The following is a 22,606-nucleotide window of genomic DNA, read 5'->3' on the forward strand; positions in this document are numbered from 1 at the left end:
CTTCCAATAACATAGCTATTACTGATGTCAAAGTTACTGGCCTATAATTTCCTGTCTTATTCTTAGAACCTTGTTTAAACAATGGAACAACTTGAGCTATCCGCCAATCCTCCAGCACCTCGCTTGTTGCAAAGGACATTTTAAATATTTGTGCTGGGGTGTCTGCACTAGCCACAAGGTCCCATAAGGTCCAAGGGAACAGCCCTGGGGATTTACCCACCCTAATTTGCCTCTAGACAGCAAAAGCTCCATCCTGCTCTGGGGGGAGGGGTGTCCATGACCTCACTGCTGTGCTGTTTCACTTCTATAGACTCTGTGTCTGTCTCATGAGGAAATACAGATGAAAAAAATCCTTTTAAGGTCTTCCCCATCTCTTTTTATTGCATGCAACAATGACCGTTGTGATCTTCAAGGGGACCAATTTTGTCCTTTGCTATCCTTTTGCTGTTGTTATATCTGTAAAAGCCCTCAGTGTTCTCCTTTGCCTTGTGCACGAGCAACTTCATGCCTTCTTTTAGTCCTCCTGATTTCCTCCTTAAGTGTTCTCTTGTATTTCTTATACCCCTCAAGTATCTCATTTGTTCCTTCCTACCTATATCTGCTATTCACCTCCTTCTTAACTAGGGCCTCAATATCCCTTGAAGACTTTTATACTGACAGATCATACAAATTCTGTGCTCTCAAAATTTCACTTCTGAAGGTCTTCCATCTACTGAACACATCTTTGCCAGAAAACAACCTGTCTCATTCTACACTTGCCAGATCCTTTCTGATACCATCAAAATTGGCCTTTCTTCAATTTAGAAACTCAACCTGAGGACCAGACCCATCCTTCTCCATGATTATCTTGAAGGTAACTGCATTATGTAAACATCAGTCACCAGCCCAGTCTCATTCCTTAATAGATGATCCAGTATTACACTCCCTGTAGATGGGACCTCTGTGTATTGATTAAGGAAACTTATCTGAACAATTTGACAAACTTTTACAGCCCTTTTACATTGTTGGAGTCGTAGCCAATTAAACAGCTAACAGGAAGAGGAGACTCCAAGCATATCCCTATCTACATCAACAGTAGACTCAGAATGTGAATGCCAAAATAAGATTATTGCCTCTGAAGCCATGTTCAGCCTAAATCATCAAATGGTTTACCCTTCTCAACTTCTTTCTGAAGCCCCACCAATGCTGAATTCATTCATCAGAAAATTCAATTAATTCCACATTATATTGTGACAAATGCTCTTATATGTTTGTAGTATGAACTCTGGGACCATACAACACCCAGCTATAGTACTAAAGATGACACTACAAGTACCAGTGATGCCTGTAGACAATCTTGTAAAGTTACAATATTGGCATTTAAATAACAATTTTGAAAATTAAGTCCTGCTGAAGGTTCTCAGCCCAAAACGTGGACTATCTCTTTTCAATACATGCTGCCTGGCCTGCTGAGTTCCTCCAGCATGTTCTGTGTGTTGCTTGAAAATTAAGTATCCTTTCCACAAAAAGTTGAATAGATCCAATACATCAATTTCCTTTCAATCATTCTACCATCTGTCTTCAGTAAGATGAGAATTTAACCAAATATCCATGATTTTGAATAGTTACACCATTTGATTGTCTTGTCATTAACACTCTAGTGATCACAATGGATGAGAAATTCAACTGCACTAGCCATGTGAATATTGTGGCTATAAGAACAGGTCAGAAGCTGGAAAACCAAAGTCACTCACGTCTTGACTCTTCAAAGCCTTTTCCACAATTAAAAATGCAGTCAGGGCATGATAGACTAGCTCAATTTATCTGAATGAGTACCTTCAAGAAACACCTTCCAAGAACATTCAGGAAGTTTGACATCATGCAGGACAATGCAGCCCAAATGATTGACATCCCTTATCTACCTTGTGAAGATGGCTGTGTGGTCAGATTTTGTTCTGACTCATTCTACAAGTTTACAGCTGAAACTACCATAGTGGGCTGGATCTCAAATAATGATGAATCAGAGTACAGAAGGAGATAGAGATTTTAGTAACAGGGTGTCATGAAAACAACCTTTTCCTTAATATCAGCAAAACAAAGCAGCTGATCTTTGACTTTAAGAAGGAGGACAGTGCACATGTTCCCATGCTCAGGTTGAGAGCTTCAAGTTCCTAGGAGTGAACCTTGTCTTGATCTAACCATATTGACACCATGGCTAAGAAAGCTCACCAAAGCCTTTGCTTCCTCAGGTGGCTAAAGAAATTTGGCATGCCTCCATCAACCTTTACCAGTTTTTATTGAAGCACCTTATAATGTATTTTATCTGGTGGATCACAGCTTGGTATTGCAACTGGTCTGTTCATGACCGCAAGAAACTGCAGAGAGTTGTGGACACAGCTCAGCACGTCACCTCACCTCCATGGACTCTGTCTATATTTATCACTGCCTCAATAAAGCAGATAGTGACCCCAAACTCCCATTTATTCATTCTTCTCCCCTCTCCCATCAAGGAGAAGATACCAAAGCCTAAAGGAATATACCACAGGTTCAAGGTGCTGTTATTAGAATATTGAATGGTTCCCTTGTACAATAAGATGAACTTATGACCTCATAATTTACCTCATCATGATCTTGTACCTTTTTGTCTAACTGCATTGCTTTTACTCTTTAGATCTTTCACTTTATAACACTGTCTGTAATTGTTTTATCTTGTACTACCTGAATGCACTGTGTAATGAATTGATCTATATGGATAGTGTGTAAAACAAGCTTTTCACTGTACTTCATTACACATGATAATAACAAACCAATTCCAATTCTAATCTCTTCCACTGCTGCCACACCATTGCTGCTGTGCATACCGTTCAAAAAATTAATGACAGTACTCACCAAGGCTATTTTGACAGTATCTTCCAATATTTTACCAGGCGCTAGTGAGTACCAATACTCTTAGGTTTGCCACCTAGCCACGCAGCATTATGATTTGGAAGTATAGGGCTAAATCTCCTTTGTTGCTAGGTCTAAATCACAAAACTTCCCTCCCAACAGCATTGTTAGAATATTTTCACCATAAGCACTACAGCATTTCAAGAAATTGTGAACCACACCTTCAAAAAAGTAATTGAAGATCAGCAATAAATGCTGGCTTGCCAATGAAAGATCCCATGACTGATAAAGACAAAACTTTCACCATCTCTTCAACGTATGTTATTTTCATTACCAACAATTTTATTGAATAATTGATAATGGGTCTTTATTGCATTTACATTTACGTACAAAAACTTGCTGTCATTAAAGGACAGGAAGTTTCCAAGAGGTTGGAAATCTGTTCCTTGGAGTGTGTACTAAATGCACAGTGTAATACAAATAGCCTTGACAACAATGGGACAAAAGATGCTACCATATCAGGATTTTGTGCCAGGGACAGAATAAAATTTTCCCTTAAGCGTTCATGTATTATTTCTACAAGTCTCACAAACATCAGATTTCTTGCCTCTCTAGTACTGTTGACTACTTCTGTGATAAGTTCCACTATGTGACAATCAAGAATGAAAATCTCAACATTATATTATTGATATTGGCCACTGTATTGGAATTGTTCCTCTCCAGTCATCAGTAAAGTGATCAAAGTTTTAAGCCAAGTTAAAGGGTAAAAACCAGCAAAAGATAGGTTAGTTAGTGCATTCTCCCTTCTTTATCTGAATCTATTCAAATTAATTCTCAAAACTACTTACAAGTTTACTACTATGTGGATGTCAGTTCTCTTTAGAACATACAGTACATATTTAATGAATTTGTGATTATGGTTTTGGTATCACTTAATTACCCTGGTTTATGTAACAGGTACAGTGGGTCCATTGGATTACTTCTGCACCTGAAGTAGAAATTACACCAGAAACCAATTATTCTGACATTATTATTCCAACCCAGGACACCATACGCATGTCGCATTTGTTATCGATGCTTCTAATCAACAAGAAACCAGTAAGTTACTCTTATCAGTTTTAATGAGGAATGGAGTCCTTCAGATCAATTGCACCAATGAATCTTGAAATCAATCCAGGGAAGAAGTACAAGTGGCCCTATTGCAGAACTAATGTTATTCTGGAAATAGTGGATATTTTGGGTTGAGACCCTTCATCTAGGCTGAAAGATATAGGGGAGATATGCAGTATATAAGGGTGGCAAGGTGGAGATTCATCACCCTTGGGCAAGATGTAGCACCTGTTTAGCCCCTCCCCCCCAAAATCAGGGTCATGTGAAGTCATGGTTATGCGACCACTGACACCAGGCAGACAATCTCTGAAGAGTATAGGTGATGGCTAGGAACATCCATCTTGTAAAGACACTGCCCAGAAGAAGGCAATGGCAAACCACTTCTGTTGAAAAATTGCCAAGAACAATCACGGTCAAAGTCCGGGATTACCCACATCATACAATACAGAACATGATGACGATGATGGTCCAGTATAAAAAGATGGAGCTAGTAAGTGATAGGTAGATCCAAGGAGAAGGAGTAAATAAACACATTGACTTTAGTGATGCACAAATTAATCAGAATACTGTTGAAGAACTAAAGAGAACATAGTCTGTGGTAAGTTTTCTTGGCTAAACTCGTTCAGTTCTTGAAAAAGGTAACAAAGAACAAAAGAATAGACAGGATACTATTGTGGATTTAGTACACAGATTTCCAAATAAATAAAATGAGAGCATGTTGAGGTAGTGGAAATCTGAAAGAATGGACATCTACTTGTTTTCAAGACAGAAAGGATAGAAATTAGTGGTTTGCGTGATACTATTACAGTTTGGACACTTCAGAGTTTGGAGTTCCATTCCAGCACCATTTTGTAAGGTGTCTGTGTTGGTTCTCCTTGTGGAATGGGTTTTCCCCAGGTGCTCCAGTTTCCTCCACAGTCCAAAGTCATACCGGGTAGGTTAATTAATCATTGTAAATTGTCCCGTTATTAGGTTGGGGTTAATCGGGGTTGTGGGGTTGCTGGAGCGGCATGATGCACAGGGCTGGAAGGGTTTACTCCACGCTGTATCACTAAATAAATAAATTCACTGTAAAAGGAAGTGGAATATGGGAATCCACAAGAATCAGTGAGAGGATTATTGCTTTTCACAACTTTTGTTAACAATTTAGACCAGAATTTAAAATATATTTTCCAAATGTATGATAGCAATAAACTTATTCCACCAATTAAATACAAAATGACTCATATATAACTTAACTAAATCTGCCCACTTTGGTCTATAACTTTTAAAACCCAAGTATAATGGAAACCTATCAATTTTACATTTTCATTTGACTTTATCTAAAAATATAGAAGGTATGACTGTACCAGTGAACTTACAAAATTGGTTAATTTGTCTTGTTTAAATTGAAGGAGTTTCTACAAGTGATGGCATTTTCTGTACCATCTTCCAATACAAGAAAGAACCCTAGAAACTAATCAGAATATGTTTTTGCTGGATCTTATTTCTTACATTAAAAACATTGTTTTTCTATACTAATACTTTTGATTTTTGTTATTAATATTCTCAAACATCAATCTTGATGTTTGTTATTTTCTTTCATCCCCATAAGGTGCTATGCATTGGACCAACGGGAACTGGAAAGACCATTGTCATCTCTGACAAACTTCTTAAAAAAATGCATCCCGATTACATCTCCCATTTTCTGATATTTTCAGCTCATACATCGGCTAATCAAACACAGGATTTTATTGACAGCAAACTTGATAAGCGGTAAGTTTGTGGATAATATACTACAGAATTTAAAGAATTCAGCAATTCACATCAGCCGAGTAAACTACCAAGCATGTTTTAGCTTCTAAAATGATGGCAATTTTAGTCAGTTTTCCATTAGTTCTGACCACCATCTTCTTCATGTTACAAAGGAAGAATTCATTGCTCTTGGATAATCATGTATGTGATGCAAATATTGTATTTCATACCACAATGTCTGCCTATTTGTATGTATTGGAATATATAGTATATGGTTAATTATGAAATAATTCTAGTGCATGTGTTTTCTAATAATAATCATAATTTTTTGTGTTTTTTTCTATTTTTCCTTAGCTTCTGAAAGTGCATGGTTTATGTTAATGTGTTGATTACCAAACTACAAGTATTGGAAGTAATGTTAATTTGATATTGCCTATGAACACACACTCATGTTTTCTGCAGCTCGTGCCAAATTTAGTAACACCAGCAGGCTGGAAAACATTGTTTAATATGCTACTACCAACCTTGATGGGATCAATCAACATGATTTTCCTCCTTAACAGATAATGGTACTCTGATGCCAACACATTTATGTGCAGCAGATGCTAATTCATTGCCAATGCATTAGCCAGATTACCTGAGCCACCTATACAAAGGGGACATTGAAATTATCAAGGATAAATGATCACCTTAAAATCATTGTGACTGTAAAGTGGAGACAAGGACTAACTAAGGTGGGAAAAGTCAAGCCAATGCCTGAAACAGCCATTGGGTTTAATGAAGAGATCAAAGGAGATTGCATCTTTACACCTCAATTTGGATAATTTCCTTTTTTATGTCACATCTTGAAGGCAGTCTGCAGACTATGTTGACTATGTTTAGCTGACTATGTTGTATAATAGCTTAATGTTCCTTAGCAGCCCAGTTCTTTTCAATGTAGTTTCAAACAAGCACATGAAGTAGAATCTAGTGCTTCATTCACACAGGGGTCCTGGATGGAATTAGAATTGGCTTAGTATTGTCATGTGTATGAACTGAAGTGAAAAGCTTGTATTCCACTGTTCATAAAGATCAATTCATTACACAGTGTATCGAGATAGTGCAAATATTAAAGAATAACAGAATGCAGAATAAAGTGCAACAGCTGCAGAGAAAGTACAGTGCAGGTAGACAATAATAAATCAGCATGAATGGCAGAGCAGACTAGATGGGCTGAATGGCCTAATTTGCTCTTATGTCTTATGATCTTACCGTATTACAATGTGCAAGATCATAACAAGGTAGACTGTGAAATCGAGAGTTCATCTTATTGTATTTGGAACCATTCAAAAGTCTTAGAAGAGCAGAGTGGAAGCTGGCCTTGATCCTGTTGGTACATGCTTTCAGACTTTTGTATCTTCTGCTTGATGGAAGAGGGGAGAAGAGAGAATGTTCAGGGTGGGTGGAGTCCTTGATTATGCTAGCTGCTTTACTGGAGCAGTGGTAGGTATTGACAGAATCCATGATGAGAAGGCTGATTCCTATACCAGCACAGAAGGTGGTGATCTTCTGATGCAGATTGTTGGCATGCATACTGATACCATATGCATTATGGTGTCCAATTTATCCTGTAGAGTGTAGAAGGATTGAATTTCCCCAATACTGAGCTCTACACCATTCCTTTTGCATTGCTTCCAAGGATCAAAAGCTTTTCATGCCTTTGATAGATGGAGGCAATGCAAAAGACAAAACAATAACATGCTTACCATTTTCCTTACAGTAAAAGTTAAACTAGTTTTACCCACCATAATGTTTCTTTAGGTCCTCTTTTGAAATATTGATTCTCCTCATCACTCAAAACTTTTTTTCTCAGGCGCAAAGGTGTGTTTGGACCTCCTCTTGGGAAGTATTTTATATTTTTCATTGATGACCTGAATATGCCAGCTCTTGAGATATATGGAGCCCAGCCTCCCATTGAAATATTGCGGCAATGGATGGATCATAAAGGCTGGTATGACAGAAAACAGATTGGTATGTGTTGACCTTTCTGATTCTGTTCTGATATGCATTTATCTACTGCAAGGCTATTAGTAACTATGAAACTGTAAGATAAATGTATAATAAATACATTCACCAAGAGCTGAATACTGCACAAATCAAAGATTCAAAGATTACTAGGAGGAGGTGTTCAACTGCATTCCAACAGGTAGAGTTGGAGTTCATGACAATAAGAAGTAAATGAACTGAAAAATAAAATATGGTACAGAGTAGAGGAATAGGAGATGATGCAAAGGTAAGAATAAATGAACTGGGATGAAGCTTATTTGAATCACAATCTAGCATAAGCATGAATGATCTATTTCTGTCCTGCAATGCTTTGTGGTTTTAACATTGTGCTTTGTTGTTTTCAACCCTCCTTTCCAAGCTGCCAGAAATTAGGGTGACCTTCTAGCACATGGGTGTGTTGTGGGTTGATGCAAAGTCAGTGCTGCAAGTTTGGATTGCAGAAACAGGCTTTTCCTTTATGGCACATATAGTTCTTATCCAACAAGGAAACTCTTCAATGGGTTTTAATAAACCAGGAAGCTGCTGAGGGTATACCAAATGCCTGGTAATTAAACAATGATATATGTCCAATGCATAGGACCCAACTTATAGGTGTTACTGAGTCATGCAAATGCCTCAGCCACCAAAGAAAGAGCCCTAGTTAAAGGTGAAGTGGGTAGAGACATTTTGAGAACATAACCTTTTGAAGATGATTTTAAATGTGCTTTCCCTCTTCTTCCAGCTCAGATGAGTTAAATTTGTCCCCTTGAAATTAATGGGAGTATTGGCAAAATGATGTTCGAAACACTGCTGAAAATAAGCCAAGATCTGAGGATTCCCATGAAATCTATCTGAATGAAGTGGAAAGTGTAGTATATAATCAAATATTCACTTGTCAGACCTCAAAATGGTAGGAATGTAATACTGAATCATTTAGCTTTGTTCATAGTTTACACATGCCGTATTTTGCAGGAAAATTTAAGCAACTTCTGGATATCAACTTTGTGTGCGCCATGGGTCCACCAGGAGGAGGACGAAACCCGATTACTGCACGATTCTCCCGCCATTTCAATTATCTGTCCTTTGTTGAAATGAATGACAGCAGCAAACTGAAGATATTCTCCACAATCTTGGATAGTTGGTTGGGTGAGTTCTTCAGATAGAAATGATTTTTATTTAATATTCAATGAAAATATAAGACATGAAGTGAAGTTTTGGAGATGAGAATTTGGAAGTGAAAGACCTTGTGAGGGAACAATGAAATGTAAAAAGTGTAATTTCAGCATCTTACACAGTGGAAGGAGTCCATTCTTTCTATTGTGCCTGTCCTAGCTCTTTGAAGGACCTTGCAGTTTTGAAGGTCATTATTGAATCTGTTTCCTCAATTCAATCTGGATTAAAAAATTCAATCATGTAATATAGTTTTCCAAAAAAAGTTCATAATCTGAAAATAAACCAAATTATATTTTGATTTAAGATTTTGTAGATTGTATTAATATGTATAAATGATACCAATGGGGTACACCTAATAATATTCAAGATTGAACAAGAAAATTGCATACTTGACAGTTAAGAGGCAAAAAGCCATAATATTAAAAAAATGTAAATCACCCACTTTTTGTAGATCAAGCAGAATTGTCATGCACCCCTAAAATATCAGAAGGGTAAAAGAGCATAGGAAGATAAAGATGTAAGTAAACAAATTGTTAAAAGCAGCATCATTTGTCAGCAAAAAAATTAAATATCTTACCAAACCATGATATAAATTTTTAATTAAATTCCAAGGTATCAAAGCTAATTAAAACTTAGTACTGTTCACATTTCTGTTCTACTTATCACAAAATGGATATGGACACTGTGAAAAAACCGATTAACAGGAATGGAACTGAGTGATTCTAGTCTTTGCAAAAGATTAAACAGATTGTGGCTTCTCCTTTTTAAAAAAAGAGAGGACTTAAAGGAATACTAATAGAAATCCTTATAGGATGAATGGGCCAGATAGGATTAATACTCCGAAAATAGGTGCCATAACTGTATGAAAATTTCTAACAGTATGCAGTTTAGATGTATTCAAATGGAAAACAGGCCAGTGAATAAAAAGGAAGGCTGAATGCTAATTTTTCCCCATAATTATGACTTTCTTCTTATTTAAATAAGAATTAAAAGTGTATATTTTTATACTTTATAATTAATATAATTTTCTAAGTATCGAGCCCTGCTTTGCAAAATTGCCCAACAGAACCAACATTGAAGAATCTGATGTGATTTGATATATTTCAAAACAAAGGCAGAAACTCAGCATGTTTTATCATTGCCAGATCTCTAATCTTCACTCTCAATAAGCATCATGCTGTCTAATTTATTACTCTTAAACAAGCTACAAGATCTTCTGATATCCAGGCAATCTTTCTTTCTTTCTTCTTTCTTTTTCTCTTTTTTCTTTTTTTCAGATGGGGATGTTAAGGGGGGGGAGGGTTAAGGGGAGGGCTGATATTATACTCTATTATTCTATTCATTCTATGTAATTATCTTAAAAATTGAATAAAAAATATATTTTTAAAAAACAAGCTACAAGATGGTATCAAGAGAAACTGCCAAGATAACCAGAGAACTTCCAGCCCTCAATGCATTTTTGCTCCTTACATGATAACAAACTTTGTATCTGATTCTGGGGATAATGTGATTTACACTAGATTAAATGTTCCTGAAAATGACCTTTGTCTTCAACCCTGCTGGGATTATGCATCCATGTGACAGAATAAATGCTCATCCAGCCATAACTCTTACCATTGCCACCCTCTCACCTTGTGGATGTACTGTGAGACAAAGGGCAGGAGATGGCCATATGTCCCATCAGCCTGCTTTGATTTTTCAATAAGCTTATGACCAATCTGAACACCATTTCAGCCTGTTTCCCCAGAACCTTTGATAATTTAGATTGAATCATTGCCAAAAAGGCAATAATTCAGAACATAAGGAATAGGAGCAGGAGTAGGTCATCCAATCCATCAAGCCTGCCCCGCCATTCAATAAGATCATGGCTGATCTGTCTGTAAACTCAGCTCCATCTACCTGCCTTTTCCCCATAACCCTTAATTCTCCTACTATGTAAAAACCTATCCAATTGTTTCTTAAATATATTTAGTGAGGAAGCCTCAACTGCTTCCCTGAGCAGAGAATTCCACAGGTTCACCACTCTCTGGGAAAAAAACAGTTTCTCCTCATCTCCATCCTAAATCTTCTCCCCTAAATCTTGAGGCAATGTCCCCTAGTTCAGCCTCCACAACATTCTAGATTAGGGAATTAAAAATTCACAATACACTTGAGAAAAGAAATTTCTCCATTTCTTAAGTGGGTGACACCTTATTCTGAAATTATGGCCCCAGTTATAGATTCCTTCACTAAATTAAATATCTTCTCAACATCTACCATGTCAATCTTATATCTTTCAATATAGCACCTCCCATTCTCCATTAGTCAAATCATTAAGAACCAAGCTGCTCACTTTTTCTGTGAAGGCAATCCCCTTTATCTCAGGAATCAACCAAGTGAACCTTCTCTGCCCTGTCTCCAATACACTCCTATCCGATCTCAAATGGGCAAATGAAATCTGTATTCAGTTCTGTGGCTGTATTTTTGCCATTTCTTGTGAAGGAGAAGCAAGACTTTGTTGCTTTTCTACTCCATCTCCATTCCAAAAAACCCAACATACATTAGCTTTTCCAATTAATTGTCCCTGCATATAAATTTCCTGTGTTCCATGTATAGTTCCCTCTATACATTACTTTTCTACAGTCTCTCTTCAGTTAAACAATATTGTATTTGCTATTCTTCTCACCAAAGTAGACAGTCTTACATTCCCCGTATTGTATTTCATCTGTTTTCCCCTTTAACTAAATATATTTCTTTGTAAACTCCTTTGCATTGTTTGTACAACTTGCATTTTATCCATCTTTGTTGCATTAACACATTTGGCTACCTTACAACTCAGTACAATATCTAAATCATTGTTATAGATTATAGCTGCTCTGATTCCTTCAGCACCTTACTGGTCATTGTTTGCTAACCTGAAAGAATATTTTCCAAAAATATAACTCCGTACTTACTCTGCAGAGCAGTTGCCACAGAAACTCTTGGAACTATGTTCAATGTCAAGGGCAGGAACTCCTGTCTTGAGAGTCCTATCCTAATCTTTAACACCACTCTTAACTTTGCTTCAAGGATGGAAAGTGAAGCCCAGCCAATCTATTGTGTAGTTAATTCCAAACATTAAAAAGTGGATATAAAGTTGTGTTAAAGTCTGCCTGCTTTTATGTTGAACAGGAAAATTGGAAGAGATCAAAAATCTGAATGAACCACTTGTTACAGCAACAATTGAAGTATATTCCACCATAATATCACAGCTGCTCCCAACCCCTGCCAAATCACATTATACTTTCAATCTACGCGATTTGTCTAAGGTCTTCCAGGGCATCCTCATGGCTGAATCAAGTAAGACTCAGGTATGTTTAAGTCTTGTCTGTACCTGTAGGCTGCCAGGATATAATATTCTCTTGCCTCCTACTTGGTCCCCAAGCCAGTTGCTTCATATATCAAGCAACACACACAAAATGCTGGTGGAACACAGCAGGCCAGGCAGCATCTATAAGGAGAAGTACTGTCGACGTTTCGGGCCGAGACCCTTCGTCAAAACTAACCTCCTTATGGATGATAGATAGATAGATAGATAGATACTTTATTCATCCCCAAGGGGAAATTCAATGTTCCTCCAGTATGATATCACATAAACACAAGACAGACCAAGACTAACTGACCAAAAAACCACATAATTATAACATACAGTTACAACAGTGCAAAGCAATACCATAATTTGATAAGAGCAGACCATGGGCACGGTAAAAAAAGTCTCAAAGTCCCAGATAGCCCATCATCTCACGCAGATGGCAGAAGGAAGAAACCTCCAACGTGGCAAAACTTCCCGATGCATCCTCTGGAAGCACCCGAGCACAGCCAACTGTGAGTCCGTCCGAAAACTTCCGACAACTTCGTGCCTCCGACCAGCCCTCCGACACCGAGCACCATCTCTGCCGAGTGCTTCAACCCCGGCTCCGGCCACCAAGCAACAGGCTTGCTGTGTTCCACCAGCATTTTGTGTGTGTTGCTTGAATTTCCAGCATCTGCAGATTTCCTCGTGTTTGCTTCATAAATCAGATAGGTAAGGCTTTGTTTAAGCTCTGGCCGTGATATTTATTGAACATACCTACATGCACCTTCTTCTTGACCTGCTGCTATAGAGTTGGAATAACTGAGTGATTTGCTAGGCCACATCAGAGGCTAATTTAGAATAAATTATATTGGAGTAGGATTATAGACATACATAGACTGGACTAAATCAAGGAAATAGGTTTTCTTTCCTAAGGACGTTAATGAACTCATGGTACTTTGTATGATAATTCTGCATCTTCAGTGATACTGATACTAGCTTTTTATTTTCAAATTTTCTAAGCTGAAATAAAATACTTTTTTTAGAGGTACAGTACAGTAACAGGCCCTTCTGACCCACAAGGCCGTACCACTCAATTACACCCATGTGACCAATTAATCAAATAACGCATATGTCTTTGGAATGTGGGAGGAAATCGGAGCACCCAGAGGAAACGCATGCAGTCACGGGGAGAATGTACAAACTCCTTACAGTTACTCTGCCGCCTCATTACTCTTTTATGGCAAAATTTGAAATCATATTTTTTGATAATCCTTTTTAAAAACAAGGTCAAAACATTGAGGTGTCTGAACCAAAATAAAAAGGGTCTTAGATTTAAAGCAACTAGAAAAGTAGAGGAGGGTTAACTCAAAAACAGAGCAGTGGAGATGATTTAACAGTGAGCGATAAATTTAATAATAGACTGCAAAATAATAAGTCATGTGAGGCAACAAAACAAGAGAGAGCAGATACTAAACACCACAGGCAACAAGGTAACTGAAGGCTTGGAGCAACTAGTTGAGGCCAGCAGGTTTGATGAGTGAAAAAGGACTGTGGATGAAAACTCGGGTTAAATAGGCTGCAGGTAATGAGTTTGAAATGAGTGGTAGGCGACTCCTATTAGCTGGGTGGAGATTGGGAGGTGCCTGCATGTGCAGGCCTGACAAGACCCCTGAACCCCTATGGCCCCCCCCCACCTGATAGCCCAGGATGATCCAAATGGGGCTGGTGGAACTCCTCAATGAGTAATAGATCCACAATGTAACTGGACAACTCCCAAAACCTCACCTCTGGACCGTACCCTTCCCAGTCAACCATGCACTGCACCCCTGTACACAATTCATCAGCTGGCAAACTGTGTACACTGGACCACCTTCCACCATCCTAGAGTACAGAGGTTGAGGCTCAGGTGGGTTGAGTGGTCCATACACAATGGGCTTTAGGCAGGACACATAGAAGGTAGGTGTGATCTTGAGGGACAGGGGCAGGTGGAGGTGGTAAGTGACTGGATTAATGCAAAGAATAATCTTGAAGGGACCAATGGACAGGTGCAGAACCTGGGTGGACAGCTAGACATGGGCTGGAGTAATCTGGCTGGGCACTGATAGTGGCTTCTCTTTTACTGAAGGCAATAGCTAAATTATGATACTCCTGTGGGAGTTTGATGAAGTCTAGGGTTTCCTCCATCTCCATGGATTTAGGGGGTGAAGTCAACTGAGGTGACAGACAGGTGGGTCCCCAACTCAGCATGCACTGGATAACCGGGCAAAGTGAAGGTCATGAGGGGCAACCCAAGGTGAGAGAGTGTTGGGTGAGTCGATCAGGAGGAACTGGATGAACTCATGGTGCTCTCTGATGCTCGTGTACAGTCTACGTGCATGGTCTGACCATCCCAAACCCTAAGAAATGTCTGTCAATGGCCATGATGTTGAAAGGCTAAGAGATAGGGACTCCAAGCTGTACACATAGAGTCTGATCCAGAAAGTAGTCTGCTGCACCAGAATCCACCAAAGCCTCCTGAGCATGTAGAGCCTTCGGGGTGTGGAACAGGATTGAGACAGTGAGTTGGGCTATGGTGCTAGAATGACGGACTGCGAAGAATTTACCAGATAAAAGGCCCCTCATCTCTACCTGGTGGCACCGTTTCCCGGGTGCAGTGGGCATTTGAGGTGATGGTGATTGGCTGCTCTGCAGTAGGCGCACAAATCATTTCTCCACCAACAGTCGTGCTCACGAGGGGTTAAGGGAGCTCTCGCTAATGGCATGAGTTCTAGAAGCATTGAGGGTCCTGCAGCCTGAAATCGTTCTGGAAACAGAACTGGGGTTCTGGCTAACAATCTGGTGGGTCGTCCATAAGATACTTCTCAATACAGAGAGTCAGAGTGATGAAGCTTTTGAGGCCGGTGGGCATCCCCTGGGTAGATGACTCATCTTTCAAGCACTCTGCGAGGCCATAATGGTAATGGGCAGCAGCGCTTCTGCATTCCACCCGCAATCCACTGCAAGGGTCCTAACTTCCACAGTGTAATCCATCAAAGAGCGTGGGCCTTGACGCAGGCAAAGTTTCCGATCCATTGCCTCCCTTCTACTTCCTAGATGATCGAAAACCCAGTGCACCTCAGCAGTGAAATCCTCATATTTATTGCAAATATTCTCTCAGTTAGTGGTGGCCCAAGTCAGAGTTTGCCCAATCAAGAGAGAGATGAGGAAGGTGATCTTGGCCCGGACCATAGAACACGGAGATGGCTGGAGCTCAAAGAGTAAGGGTGCTCTGGGAGAGGAAGTTGCAGCATCAGGTAGAGGATCTATTGAAGCATTCAGCCATGGGGCAGAGAGGAGGAAATTGTCTCAATACGGCAACCCCGCGCTAGTCAAAGTTGGAAGAGAGTGGTGAGCAGATGGTCAGTGGTTTCCTGCTGCTTCTGGATTGTGTGTGGACAACTTCTTTAGGTGAGCATACTCCGCTAGGTCAATTGAGGGTTCACTTATCCTGTCAGAGCAGCAGGGATGAAGACTGCAAAATAACAAGCCATGTGGGGCCACAAAGCAAGAGAACAGATACTAAACACAACAGGCAACAATGTAACTGAAGGCTAGGAGCAACTGGTTGAGGCTGGCTGGTTCAATGAGTGGACAAAGACTGTGGATGAGAGCTAGAGTTAAAGTAGGCTGCAGGTGATGAGTTTGAAATTAGCAGCAAGTGACTCCTATTATTTTATTTTAGTTATTTAGCAATACAACGGGGAGCAGGCCCTTTCCGCACGTCAAGCCACAACACCTCAGCAACCCCCGACAAACCCAGTTAACCCCTAACTTAATCACAATGATCAGTTAACCTACCTGCTGTGTCTTTGGTTCTGAGTGAAGACTGTGCAGGCCTGGCAGGTAGAGGAGCAGAGGGAAGATGAAGGGATAAAACAAAATCACTCAAAGAGTCAGTGGTGTAGTACTCACTGTCTAAAAAGCAAATAGAGGCAGAAACTCACATCACATTTAAAAAAAGATATTTGAAGGTGTATACAAAGATCTGTACCTGAACAGCTATAAATGAAGTATTGGAGGGTGTGATCAGATTTGATTACCTTTGGTATTGTTAACTTTCTAGTTCTGTGAAATGAGCACATTTAATTGATTATTAAAAAACACAAATGCCTTAACTTCCCAGAATAAGAACTTAGAATTAGAAATCAGTGAGCTGCCAGAATACCACAAGGTCCATCACAGCTGGCTATCTCTTCTATAATATGATGTTTTATACAGCAGATACCAATAATGATGCACCTTCATCACTAGGATGCCTGAAATAATGGAGAGAAATTTAGATGAATTTCATAATGAGTGAATGATGTGACCTGCCTGAAAACTGCCTAAGAAAAGAAAACAAATGCTATGCTAATCTTCAGTATTTGCATTGTAGAAATGCATCCTGCAGTGGCCATACTGGACCATTTATGTATTAATAGCTTGATCTATTCACCTTGCACAAGTTAACAGACTTTTTCTGGAGAGGATGAGGTGATTATGACAGAATCTCATTTATCCAAAACAAATTTAGAATCCACACATTCGTCTCTCCTCATAAGTCCAAAAATGTTGCCTAAAGGCCAACTCATGCCTGAGAAACTGGACTGAAAAATTCTGAAGCAGTGTATCAATCCAGTCAGGAAATTGTCTGCGGAGGTGATGGAGAGCAGGCATGATGGGCAGGTGTTCAGACTGGCAAAATGTGGCAGGTGATGCCCTCAGGGGGTTTTCTTGTTATATTTTAAAGTAAATTAAATGATGATATAGAAAGCCCCCATATTTAAATGTTGTGGTGACAGAAAACTTCGGCATTGTAAGTGGTGTTGAAGGAAGCATGAGTTGCAGATAAATATTGTATTAAACAAATGGGTCAAAATGTGGCAAATGTGCTTCATTGTTAGCAACTGTGATGTCATTCGCTTAGAACCTAAAAGAGACAGAACTAAGAACTTTACAAAATGGCAACAGTGGAGCATTTGGAAGCAGTGGAGCTCCAAAGAAATGTAGGCACTAAACTGGCGTGAACAGATGCAAAACAAACATCTAAAATGCTAATGGAAGCAAGCTTTTAGAGTCAATAAAATCCGAGAGTTGTACATCACAGAAGTGAGTCCTACAAACTACCACATAAATGACTTGGAGGAAGTTGCTGAGGAGTTGGTGCAGGGGGCAGGGTTTTAAATTTTTGGATCATTGGGATCTCTTCTGGGGAAGGTGGGACCTGTACAGATTGGATGGGTTGCACCTGAACTCGAGAGGGAGCAATATCCTTGCAGGTAGGTTTGCTAGCATGGTTCAGGAGGGTTTAAACTAATTTGCAAGGGGAATGGGACCCAGAGCAATAGAGCAGTGAAAGAAGTGCATGGAGTAAAGCCAGATCTAACATATAGAGAGGCTTTGAGGAAAGAGAAACAGAATAAAGGGTGTAAAGGTAGTAAGGTAGAAGGGCTAAAGTGTGTGTACTTCAATGCAACAAGCATCAGGAACAAAGGTGATGAACTGAGAGCTTGGATACATACATGGAATTATGATGTAGTGGCCATTACGGAGACTTGGCTGGCACCAGGGCAGGAATGGATTCTCAATATTCCTGATTTCAGTGCTTTAAAAGGGATAGAGGGGGGGAAAGGGGAGGAGGGGTAGCATTACTGGTCAGGGATACTATTACAGCTGCAGAAAGGGTGGGTAATGTAGCAGGATCCTCTTTTGAGTTAGTATGGGTGGAAGTCAGGAACAGAAAGGGAACAGTTACTGTACTGGGAGTATTCTATAGACCCCCTGGTAGCAGCAGAGATACCGACGAGCAGATTGAGAGGCAGATTTTGGAAAGGTGCAAAAATAACAGGGTTGTTATCATGGGTGACTTTAACTTCCCTAATATTGATTGGCACTTGATTAGTTCCAAGGGTTTAGATGGGGCAGAGTTTGTTAAGTGTGTCCTGGATGGATTCCTGTCACAGTATGTTGACAGGCCAACTAGGGGGAATGCCATACTAGATCAAGTATTAGGTAACGAACCGGGTCAGGTCACAGATCTGTCAGTGGGTGAGCATCTGGGGGACAGTGATCACCGTTCCCTGGCCTTTAGCATTATCATGGAAAAGGATAGAATCAGAGAGGACAGGAAAATTTTTAATTGGGGAAGGGCAAATTATGAGGCTATAAGGCTAGAACTTGCAGGTGTGAATTGGGATGATGTTTTTACAGGGAAATGTACTATGGACATGCGGTCGATGTTTAGGGATATCTTGCAGGATGTTAGGGATAAATTTGTCCCAGTGAGGAAGATAAAGAATGGTAGGGTGAAGGAACCATGGGTGACAAGTGAAGTGGAAAATCTAGTCAGGTGGAAGAAGGCAGCATACATGAGGTTTAGGAAGCAAGGATCAGATGGGTCTATTGAGGAATATAGGGTAGCAAGAAAGGAGCTTAAGAAGGGGCTGAGAAGAGCAAGAAGGGGGCATGAGAAGGCCTTGGCAAATAGGGTAAAGGAAAACCCCAAGGCATTCTTCAATTATGTGAAGAACAAAAGGATGACAGGAGTGAAGGTAGGACCGATTAGAGATAAAAATGGGAAGACATGCCTGGAGGCTGTGGAAGTGAGTGAGGTCCTCAATGAATACTTCTCTTTGATATTCACCACTGAGAGGGAACTTGATGACGGTGAGGGCAATATGAGTGAGGTTGATGTTCTGGAGCATGTTGATATTAAGGGAGAGGAGATGTTGGAGTTGTTAAAATACATTAGGATGTACAAGTCCCCGGGGCCTGATGGAATATTCCCCAGGCTGCTCCATGAGGCGAGGGAAGAGATTGCTGAGCCTTTGGCTAGGATCTTTATGTCCTCGTTGTCCACAGGAATGGTACCAAAGGGTTGGAGGGAGGCGAATGTTGTCCCCTTGTTCAAAAAAGGTAGTAGGGATAGTCCAGGTAATTATAGACCAGTGAGCCTTACGTCTGTGGTGGGAAAGCTGTTGGGAAAGATTCTTAGAGATAGGATCTATGGGCATTTAGAGAATCATGGTCTGATCAGGGACAGCATGGCTTTGTGAAGGGCAGATTGTGCCTAACAAGCCTGATAGAGTTCTTTGAGGAGGTGACCTGGCATATAGATGAGGGTAGTGCAGTGTATGTGCTCTACATGGATTTTAGTAAGGCATTTGACAAGGTTCCACATGGTAGGCTTATTCAGAAAGTCAGAAGGCATGGGATCCAGGGAAGTTTGGCCAGGTGGATTCAGAATTGGCTTGCCTGCAGAAGGCAGAGGGTTGTGGTGGAGGGAGTACATTCAGATTGGAGGGTTGTGACTAGTGGTGTCCCACAAGGATCTGTTCTGGGACCTCTACTTTTCGTGATTTTTATTAACAACCTGGGTGTGGGGGTAGAAGGGTGGGTTTGCAAGTTTGCAGATGACACAAAGGTTGGTGGTGTTGTAGATAGTGTAGAGGATTGTCGAAGATTGCAGAGAGACATTGATAGGATGCAGAAGTGGGCTGAGAAGTGGCAGATGAAGTTCAACCCGGAGAAGTGAAGGACAAACTCCAAGGCAGAGTACAAAGTAAATGGCAGGATACTTGGTAGGGTGGAGGAGCAGAGGGATCTGGGGGTACATGTCCACAGATCCCTGAAAGTTGCCTCACAGGTAGATAGGATAGTTAAGAAAGCTTATGGGGTGTTAGCTTTCATAAGTCGAGGGATAGAGTTTAAGAGACGCGATGTAATGATGCAGCTCTATAAAACTCTGGTTAGACCACACTTGGAGTACTGTGCCCAGTTCTGGTTGCCTCAGTATAGGAAGGATGTGGAAGCATTGGAAAGGGTACAGAGGAGATTTACCAGGATGCTGCCTGGTTTAGAGAGTATGGATTATGATCAGAGATTAAGGGAGCTAGGGCTTTACTCTTTGGAGAGAAGGAGGATGAGAGGAGACATGATAGAGGTGTACAAGATATTAAGAGGAATAGACAGAGTGGACAGCCAGCACCTCTTCCCCAGGGCACCACTGCTCAGTACAAGAGGACATTGCTTTAAGGTAAGGGGAGGGAAGTTCAAAGGGGATATTAGAGGAAGGTTTTTTACTCAGAGAGTGGTTGGTGCGTGGAATGCACTGCCTGAGTCAGTGGTGGAGGCAGATACACTAGTGAAGTTTAAGAGACTACTAGACAGGTATATGGAGGAATTTAAGGTGGGGGGTTATATGGGAGGCAGGATTTGAGGGTTGGCACAACATTGTGGGCTGAAGGGCCTCTAATGTGCTGTAATATTGTATGTTCTATGAAGTGCAGTGTGGATATACTTTAATGGTAGCTAGATTCCAAAGATTGAGATATAAGGAGTCATTGCACAAACAAGGTATTAAAGGGAACTGATAAGAAACAATTTACATTGGCTAGGTATCTGGGATATTAGTAAAGCAGATCTTTCAGGTGTAAAGTTAGAAAATGTTTCTGCAGGTAAAGGATTCCGAATTCGTATGAAAGCAGCAACTGGTGCTTATTCAGTTGTTAATGTTAGCTCTGAGATTGATAGATATTTGTTAACTAAAGGTTATTAAGAGAAATGTAGAAACATGGCATTAAGACACAGATTTGTGTGATCTTATTGAATGATGGCACATATTTGCATATCCTCTTCCCTCAAAACTCTTACATTACTTGCAGTTTGATTTTTTTTTAAATAATCTGATCTTAATGATCATGGGTCCAGTGAGGAGTTCTCTTATGAACAGGTTTTACATTTTACATCTGGTTTAATTTAATCTAAAGTATTTGTACTTGCTACTTGATGATCCACAGTTCCTTGGGGTTCCAGAATCTTGTAGTAGCAGTAGTGCAATCACTCAAGTTGAGTATGATGTTCTCCTACGGGGTTGTCTATTGGTGGGTCCACAGGTGGCTGTAGAGGCCAGTCTGGGATTTACATATTCTGATGCCGTGTGGACACAGGTGGTTGTGGTTGAGTCTTTGGTTGTTCAGTCTCTCCTTTCACAGCTGTTGCTTGTTCTCTGCAGCAGAGGTCACTCCCATGTAGCACAACTCCCTCTTGGAACAGATTTCAATAAACTGTATTTATTGAATGCAATATCTTCCCAGTTTTTATATGAAATGTTGAATTTCTTCAGAGGATTGGTTTGGGGGTTTTGAGTTAGGCATCCAAATGACATTACTTATCCTTCAGAGTTGGTGTTCCTTTATCATGTACAGTATACTTTACAGTGCAAAATATATCATATGACCCATCTCATTTCTGTTTGTTTCAGAGTAAAGTTCTGTTGCTCAGGCTGTGGTATCATGAAAATTGTCGTGTGTTCAAAGACCGGCTGGTGAATGATACTGACCGCAACTGGTTTGAAAATCTGATGCACAACAAGCTTCTGGATTTGGGCACGAGATTTGAAGAGATTGCTGCACAGTTACCTGTGCTTTATGGAGACTTCATGGCCATTGGAACAGATAACAAGATTTATGAATTTATTTCTGACTATGAAAAGGTTATTTTCTTTCATTCTTGATATTTTATTAGAATCTGCTTTGTATTGTCAATGTTCCCTAGGAGCAGAAAATGTTGTGCTGATATTTTACTCTTAAATAAAACAAAGTTCAAGAAACTCATTTGTGCAACACCAGAAACTGCAAGACTGCATTGGTGAAAACTGCATGTTTCTGGGAAAGGGAGCATCAGCCATTAATATCATATGGTCCTTTAGGTACAAGATTTTGTCCACTCCAGTACTGTTCCTCTAACATCCAGTTCCACCAAATGTCCTCAACAGATATGCAATTCACAATATTTGTTTCCGATTAGGTTTTTCACTATATTGGTATGAATGTCAACTTGTCCTGTTCATTCACAACACAAAGAAACTACATTCAAAATTCAAGGTTGAAGTTTATCATGTGTATAGAAACATAGAAAACCTACAGCACAATACAAGCCCTTCAGCCCACAAAGCTGTGCTGAACATGTCCTTTCCTTAGAACTACGAGGGGTGATTGATACGTTTGTGGCCTAAGGTAGAAGGAGTCAGTTTTAGAAAACCTAGTACATTTATTTTTCAACATACACCCCTCCTACATTTATATACTTAGTCCAGCGGTCTTGGAGCATATGGATCTTGGACCTCCAGAAAGTGTCCACAGCAGGGGTGATTGATAAGTTTGTGGCCTAAGGTAGAAGGAGATGAGTTATACAGCTCTCGTTATGTGCACATGCAGTTCAACCCTTTGACTGATTTATGCAGAAAGTTTGAAGTTAATAACTCATCTCCTTCTACCTTAGGCCACAAACTTATCAATCACCTCTAATGAGTTATTAACCTCAAACTTTCTTCATAAATCATTCAAAGGGTTGAACTGCATGTGCATG

General features: G+C 40.0%; 1 protein-coding gene across 1 annotated transcript in view; it reads left to right on the forward strand.

Moving 5' to 3' along the window:
* dnah1 (dynein, axonemal, heavy chain 1) overlaps positions 1-22,606 on the forward strand; it is a 367,482-nt gene that overhangs the window by 224,728 nt on the left and 120,148 nt on the right. Inside the window, exons 42-47 of the mRNA XM_073072534.1 lie at positions 3,823-3,963; positions 5,570-5,730; positions 7,562-7,719; positions 8,707-8,880; positions 12,058-12,236; positions 21,501-21,731. Of these exons, the coding sequence (XP_072928635.1) occupies positions 3,823-3,963; positions 5,570-5,730; positions 7,562-7,719; positions 8,707-8,880; positions 12,058-12,236; positions 21,501-21,731 (1,044 nt within the window). The remainder of the gene's footprint in view (positions 1-3,822; positions 3,964-5,569; positions 5,731-7,561; positions 7,720-8,706; positions 8,881-12,057; positions 12,237-21,500; positions 21,732-22,606) is intronic.

The sequence above is a fragment of the Hemitrygon akajei genome, chromosome 19, assembly GCF_048418815.1.
Source record: "Hemitrygon akajei chromosome 19, sHemAka1.3, whole genome shotgun sequence".
NCBI lineage: Eukaryota > Metazoa > Chordata > Chondrichthyes > Myliobatiformes > Dasyatidae > Hemitrygon > Hemitrygon akajei.